Consider the following 8,299-nt stretch of genomic DNA (forward strand, 5'->3'; position numbering starts at 1 on the left):
CAACACCTTTGCTCCTAAAGTCTTTAGTCTTCCCTGGAATTTGTAATCTCTAGTTATGCCTCTGGAGACATCTTGAGGCCCCACATGAATCACCAACCTCTGGCATCCTTACTATTTCACAATCTATAATCCCATTACCTAGAGGGTGTTGTGGTCATCAAATTTACCAGATTTGGGGAAAGGCCTATTACTTCTCATGCCCTTTCACCAGGAAGACCTCAGCCTTTCCTATAGTTTACACTGCTTGTAAAAATACTCACTTTATTGCCATGCAGCAAGCACTCACAAATTACCATTCATTTTCTTTTTTGTCTAAACATTACTGAACAAGCTCTTTCCTGAAGGTGTTTACCTGGGGATCTACATAACCACTGCCTGGAGTAATTAACTTGCATCTTCCTGAAAGAGTCTATTTGTTCCCTCTGCATCAACACCTCTTACTCATTCTTCTTACTTAACTACAAGTATTCAGCTGTTATTCCTCCCTTCTTTCTTTGCATCACACTGATTCTTACATACTCTGACCCCGCAACCCCACGTAGAACTCCTGTTTGCCGTTACCAGATTTTTTCTTTATTTTTATCTTGAAGCTCACCTTTTATTTTTGAAAGACTACTTCATTCTCTTACTGAAGTACAAATCAGGGAAATTAACTCGTTGTTACTGAAGCTCTTTTCTTTTCCTGTCAAATAGATACTGGTCTACATGTTTTATATCTCTGGGCACTATCAAAAACAGAAATATGAATCAATGTTAATGTCTGCATTCTCCCAGTTTTCTATATAGGCAAAGAACCTTAATATTAAGAAGCTAAGTTTCAACTTTGAAATGGAGATAACAATGATTACACTATCTACCTCACACAGTTTCTGGAGAGATAGTAATTTGTGAATTGTACAACACTATAATTATTTTGACATAGAAGTGCAGAAATGAGAATATTTCCATAATTTTAGAGAAAAAGAAACATAAAATTTACTCGACCTGATTCTATTCATAGAAAGATATTTCATTAGATCTAAGAGGTAAAAAAGAACTTCAGAGATTAAAAAGCCACAAAATTTTGTAGGGATTTGAAGGGATATCAGTTACGATAATTACCTTATTTCGTAAAGGAAGAAACTGAAACCCAGAGAGGGGATATACCTTGTTCAAGGTCTCACACTGAGAAAGTCAGTGGCAGAGACAGGCTTTAAACCTCCATCTCCTGCCTCTTAGTCTCTTGTTGTTTCCTCCAGCAGATGGCTTATCATTTTCTATGCAAAACTCTCAAATCCCTTTTCTTCTGGCCACTCTCTCCAATATTCCATAATTAAAATGTCACACTCTATAAGAAAAACAATGGAATAAAAGAAATCAATGGATAAATTTCTGAGTATAATTTTACAAAATGTCAGGCCCACCTGAGAAAAGATATTTTCATACTGACAACAAAATCAAAGACAGAACTTATCCAGAAGGATTTATACCTGGGATAATAATTATCCATTTTATCGCTGAAGAATTTCATAGACACACCCAAGAAGAATAATTCAAGTGGGGAATCTTGAACATTCCTGAGGTACATCCTAATTGAGAGGAATGCACTATTTTTTTCACACCAAAATGAGTGTGCATTTTATTCCTTCCTTGAGTCAAATGTGATGAGAGTAAGTTTCATGTTTTCTCTCTCACCTCACCCCTTTTTCCTTCCATTGGAAAGTCTTTTTCTTGCCTCTTTGATGAGAAATAATTTGCCCCATTCCATTTCTCCCTTTCTCCTCCGAAAATATTCCTCTCTCATCCCTGAAATTTATTTTTTTTAGATTTGATCCCATCCTATTCAACTAACCCTGTGCTTCTCTGTCTCTCTGTCTCTGTGTCTCTCTCTCTGTCTCTGTCTCTCTGTGTTTGTGTTTGTGTGTGTGTGTGTGTGTGTGTGTGTGTGTGTAATCCCACCAACTACCCAGATACTGATAAAAGTTTCAAGAGTTACAAATATTGCATTTCCACGTAGGAATCGAAACAGTTCAACTTTAGTTAAGTCCCTTACGATATCTCTTTCCTGTTTACCTTTTAATGCTTCTCTTGATTCTTGTGTTTGAAAGTCAAATTTTCTTTTCAGCTCTGGTCTTTTCATTAAGAATGTTTGAAAGTCCTCGATTTCATTGAAAGATCATTTTCCCCCTGAAGTATTATACTCAGTTTTGCTGGGTAGGTGATTCTTGGATTTAATCCTAGTTCTTTTGATTTCTGGAATATCATATTCCATGCCCTTCCATCCCTTAATGTAGAAACTGATAGATCTTCCATTATCCTGGTTGTATTTCCAAAATACTCAAATTGTTTCTTTCTAGCCACTTGCAATATTTTCTCCTTGACCTGGGAACTCTGAAATTTGGCTACAGTGTTTCCAGAAGTTTCTCTTTTTGTATCTCTTTCTTTCAATATTTATTTTGCCCCTGATTCTAGAATATCAGGGCAGGTTTCCTTGATAATTCCATGAAAGGTGATGTCTAGACTCTTTTTTTGGTCATGGCTTTCAGATAGTCCCACAATTTTTAAATTGTCTCTCCTGGAACTATTTTCCAGGTCAGTTGTTTTTCCAATGAGATATTTCACATTATCTTCCATTTTTTCATTCTTTTGGTTTTGTCTTGTGATTTCTTGGTTTCTCATGAAGTCATTAGCCTCCATCTGCTCCATTCTAATTCTGAAGGAACTATTTTCTTCAGTGAGCTTTTCAACCTGCTTTTCCATTTGGCTTATTCTGCTTTTTAAAGCCTTCTTCTCGACATTGGCTTTTTGAACCTCTTTTGCCAATTGAGTTAGCCTGTTTTTAAAGGTGTTATTTTCTTCAGCATTTTTTTGGGTCTGTTTTAGCAAGCTGTTGACTTGCTTTTCATGATTTTCTTGCATCTCTCTCATTTCTCTTCCCAATTTTTCCTCCACGTCTTTTACTTTATTTTCAAAATCCTTTTTCAGCTCTTCCATGGCCTGAGACCATTGAATATTTATTTTGGATGTTTGAGATACAGAAGTCTTGACTTTTATGTCTGTATCTGATGGTAAACATTGCTATTCCTCATCAGAAAGGATGAGAGAAGATATCTGTTCACCAAGAAATTAGCTGTCTATGGTCTTATTTTTTTCCCTTTTTTGGGCATTTTCCCAACCAGTTACTTGACTTTTGAGTCCTTTGTCAAGAGTAGGGTGTACTCTGGGTGTCTGTAAGATCTCAGTTCCTCCAAGGTGGCACAATCAAGTATGTACACTGGTCTGGGAGCAAGCAGCAATTTTTGTGCCCAGAATCTGAGTAGTAGAGTTTCCTCTCCACAGTCACCTGGCCTCCAGTTCCACCAAGCCAGCACTGGGAGATGAGATTCAGATAAGTTGCAGGGTCAGGGCCGCCATTCCATGTGAAATAATTATCAACTGCTCAAATCCCCCAGGAGCATTAGGTGGGTACAGGGCCTGTACACAGGGCTGAGGTAAGAATCTGCTGCTCAGTGCCCCCGGGTGCTTTATGATCCAACAATGGATGCGGGCTGCTGTGGGAACTGCTGATGCCCAATATGGCCTCTGTCACAGCTGCCTGAGGCTGGAGCTATGGGAAGGCTCTTCTCCCTTCTCAGCCAGCTGAAAAAACCCTCTCAGTGACCTTTGACGCCTGTGGGTTGAGGGTTCTGGGAACCACTGCTACTGCAGCTGGGTATTCAGCCCCCGAGGCCCGCTCACATCCTCGTCTTGAGCCATGCTGCATGGCCAAGGCTGGACTGGGCTCTGCTCCGAGTCCAGTTCAACAGACGTTTCCCGTAGGACTTTCAGGTCACCCTGGGCTGGGAATCTCCTCCATTCTGTTGTTCTGTGGCTTCTGCTGCTCTAGAATTTGTTGAGAATCTTTTTCACAGGTATTCTATGGGCTGTGGGGGAAGAGGTAGTGTATGTGCATCTTTCTACTCCACCATCTTGGCTCCCTCCCAGCACTATTTTTTAATCAAGAAATTTGAAAATGCTTACAAGTTTTGCTTTGCATTCATTGGTATTTATGTTTCCATTACTATGAGGTTTTTGTGTCTGTTTTGTCATAAATATGCAGAGTAATTAGACATATCTGTGACTGGCATCATTACACTTAAAAACTTTAGGAACAGTAAAGCAATTCCTACTTGGCATCTTTGGGTACTGTATAAGTGCAATACACAGATCTAGTAGATATCCAGAATAAAAGGGGACTTAATCCAATAGAACACTAAAAACTAGAAGACAGTTGAAACTACAGATCATAAAATATCAGGAAGTCAAGGACATTAGAATGGACATAGACTGTGAAGTGTCATAATTGGAAGGACCTTGAAATGAGATGGTCTGAAGCCAAGAGGTAAAGTCATTAGCCTTGAGTCACCCAAACAGTAAATGTCACAATTTGAACCTAAAATGAGATCACCCAAAGACCACCTTTTATTCGTTTACATTCTCTTTTATTGACTTGGTTCTGCTCTCCACAATGCAACATTTTGCCAATCCCCATACTTTTCTGAAGAGGTCAGCCCCTTCGTTGTGTCAATGAAGCAGACTGCCTTTTGAGGTTCTCTAGTAACCAAATTTCTTTGGATTCTAGCCAAGGCAGATGTGCCTCATAATGAATTCTACGTTTTCACTATTCGTAATTGTATTCAATCAACATTCAGAAACTTCTCTTAAGTGACTACTATGTGCCAGGTACTGTGTCTAAGCAATAGGGATACAAAAAAGGGGCAAAAGACTGTCCCTGACCTCAAGCACCTTGCAATCTAATGGGGGCACATGCAAACAAGTATATAAAAAAGCAAGCTGGATACAGGAAAAATAGTAAATAATTAATTGAAATGAGATTCCACTCTCACTGCTTTGTAATCCCTAAGAATTTGCTCATTCCAGCCACAATAATCGGGGCCACAGAATTCCCTGTACCCCCAGGTACCTGGGAACAAATCCTAAATGATAAGGTTAAGGGGACTCCTTTACATTTCACCTCTCATTCCCACTTCATTCTTATTTATTCCTATTCTCTAGTTGATTTTCCTTCCACAGATGCACAAATAAAAGAGAACATTATCTGATTGTGGTTGAACTAATGGCAGTGGCTTATGAGGTTTCACAGAAGAATTAGATGGGCCTGTTAAGCCTGAAAGGTGTGTGTGTGTGTGTGTGTGTGTGTGTGTGTGTGTGTTTAAGGGAAGGCTATATGCCTTAACTGGAGAAACTGAAGAAAGAATAAAGGGTAGGATTCAGAAACAAGAGAAAGGTAATAACAGTGCGAAGTTCTTGCCAACTTATCCACACTCGTCACCCCCAGAAATACACACACTGATACCAGGATTGTCCCCTCAAAACAGGGCAGAAAAGGCTAGGAAAAAGATATAACCAAAGGTGTCTACAGAAAGCCTAGGGGATGACGGTCTTCATGTCCAGAGAAATCAGTCATCTGAAGCAAGATCCTTGAATTGTTAACCTAGAACAAAATATTCCATTTTATGGGAATGAGGGTGATGGTACGTCTAGAGAAAGGACAGGACAGTGTGCCTAAGGTGTAGACAGATTGTTAGTGAGAGGGAAGGAAAAAAAAAACTCCATCACTGATCTGTCCCTGATAGTTTTTCCATAGTAAGTCAATTAATTCTGCCACCTGTTTATTGTACTCCTGAAGATTACCAAAAATGAAAAGAGAGGAGACAGAAACTGGAGAAATATGTAGAAGCATATATTTTTCTATAGAACTATATGTCATGAAGTGTTGATTGGAACCTGGTATTAGGTAGGCAAAGATGATCAATGAGTCTATATACTTATATTCTTATACATATACAGAAGGAAGAAAGGATTCGAGAAGAAATGAAGAGTTAAGGAAGAAAAGAGGGAAGAACGAAAAAGGGAGAGAGGATAGGCGGGAAGAATTAAGAAAGGAAGGAAGAAATAAAAGAAGAAAAGAGGGAGAGAGAAGGAAGGAAAAGGATGAAAATGAATAATTATAATAGTATTAATGTATTGTATACAATATATAGCAGTAACATTAATAATTAATAACAGTGAAAAACATAAAACTTAAATTTATACAGTGCTTTGGGGGTGGCAAACAACTTCACACATCTTATCTTCTCTGTGTCTCCCGAGTTCTTTGAGGTAGTTGCTATTATTAACTGCATTTAACAGATGAAGAAACTGAGTCTTGCAGAAATGCAAAGCTGGTTTTCATGTTAGTGACTTTTATAGTTATTTCACTATTTTATAGAAATGTTTTACAGTTCTTTTCTCTAAGATAATTGTGGTAGCACTCAAAATTACAAGTCTAAAGATTGATCTCACATCCAAAAGAAATGTTAGAACTATAAACAGTGTGTTGCATAACAAAAATCCTCGTAAGCCCAAGAGACCTTTCATTAGCATTTGGATTTATTGGACCAATTGCTTTTACAAATTTTATAAAAGAAAAATAACTGTGTGCTTTAATTTGTCAATGTAATCTTAAAGTAGCCTAGACCTCTACATGCTTTCGTTTATGTTTTTGTTTTATTAGTTTTTCATTTGCTATTTTTGGAAGCTACAAGGGTGCAGCAAAACTTTGTTTTCACATAGGTAGTCTGATGCACATGATTGAAATGCTAAGAAGTTACATGAGCTGGTATGTTCCAGAGGCATAATGTGGACAATCATCTTCTTGGCTCCAAGCCTTCTATCTATGACACCATGTGGTATAGCATTTAGCAACTTAAAGATCACTGTGATACTATGACCAAAAATAACTAAAACTTATTTAGCAAAACTTTTTCTGAAGAGTTCTTTGGTTAAGACCTCTTTCACCTCCTTGTTCCTTAAGCTGTAGATCACGGGGTTCAACATGGGGATCACAGTGGTATAAAACACGGCCACCATTTTTCCTTCCTCCACAAATGTCCCCGAGGGTGCTCTGAGATACATGAAGAAAAGAGCTGTATAAAATATAGTTACAGCTGTCAGGTGGGACCCACAGGTAGAGAAGGCCTTGCACCTACTGTCTGCAGAGCGAAGCCTGAAGACAGCTGAGAAAATATACAGATAGGAGATAAGAATGATGAATAGGGAAAACGTAAAGTTAAACCCAGCAACAACAAACATAGAGAGTTCTTTGTTGTAAGTACTAGAACAAACTAGTTTGATGATAGGAGGGTCAGCACAGTAGAAATGGTCAATCTTATTGCTGTCACAGAATGATAAATTATAGATCCACATGGTCTCCATGAGGCTTGTGAGGGAACCATAGACATAAGACACTGAGATGAGAGAGCTGCGGACAGTGGGAGACATCTTGCTGTCACAGAGCAGAGGATTACAGATGGCCATGTAGCAATCAAAGGCCATCACAGCCAGGATGTAGATTTCCACATGGACCAAAGCAATGAAAAGGTAACACTGGACCAAACAAGCTGAGTAGGAAATGGTAAGCTTTTCTACCATGAAAGTCTCCAGCATCTTAGAACTCACATTGGAAGAGAAACAGAGGTCCACAAAAGACAAATGACTCAGGAAAAAGTACATGGGTGTGTGAAGTCGGGAAGTGATTTTCACTAACACCATCATCCCCAGGTTGCCCTCCACTGTGATGATGTAGATGGTTAGAAAGAGGACAAAGAACAGGACCCGAAGCTCTCGGCGATGGGTTAGTCCCAAGAGAATAAACTGGGGATTTGTTGTGACATTTCCACTCATTACTTCCACCGATGACATCCAGGATCCTTGACTCTTCTTCAAGATTTATTAAAAGAAAATGTTAAATCATTATCTTCATAGCAAGGTCATCTTTTTTTCTCCCTATCGATTTTGTTACTCTTGTTTAAATGGAAGCAAAAAAATAAAAGCAATAATCACTATCCTCTGGCAAAATAGCCAGTTCTTCGTTGATTTCCTCAGGATAAAACTCCCTTCTTACCCTCTCTCCTATTTTCTTTCCCTTTTCCCTTTGTATCTTCCTCCTTCTTTTCTCTCCTCATAGCCAGAAGTACCCATACACGGCTAGCCCTGTGGGGGAACTTTACAGATAAAGAGAGTGCAGAGTTGTTAGCCACGAATAGAAGAGGAGTAGAAATCTAGAGCCCATGATTCTCCCTTTTTCTGCATTGTGGAAAAGTTGGGTTGTTTTTACGTAGAAGATTAAAATGACCTGGTCCTTCAGGTCATTATACCCCGGATTTTATCCCTCTGAACAAAGGAGGAGCTAAGCCAAATCGAGAAGCTCTAAAGATTATTTTTGGAGAAGTCACTGCGTGCAGAAATCTCTGAAGACTTCAAAAGCAGCAATTGTACT

General features: G+C 38.8%; 1 protein-coding gene across 1 annotated transcript; it reads right to left on the minus strand.

The window, feature by feature from the left end:
* Nucleotides 1–6,768: 6,768 nt before the first annotated feature.
* On the minus strand, nt 6,769–7,704 carry LOC140523260 (olfactory receptor 5M8-like). Its single transcript, XM_072638214.1, has one exon. It carries the CDS (start codon nt 7,702–7,704, stop codon nt 6,769–6,771), a length of 936 nt encoding a protein of 311 aa, XP_072494315.1.
* Between the last annotated feature and the right edge of the window lie 595 nt (nt 7,705–8,299).

This window comes from Notamacropus eugenii, chromosome 2 (assembly GCF_028372415.1).
Source record: "Notamacropus eugenii isolate mMacEug1 chromosome 2, mMacEug1.pri_v2, whole genome shotgun sequence".
Classification (NCBI taxonomy): Eukaryota; Metazoa; Chordata; class Mammalia; order Diprotodontia; family Macropodidae; genus Notamacropus; species Notamacropus eugenii.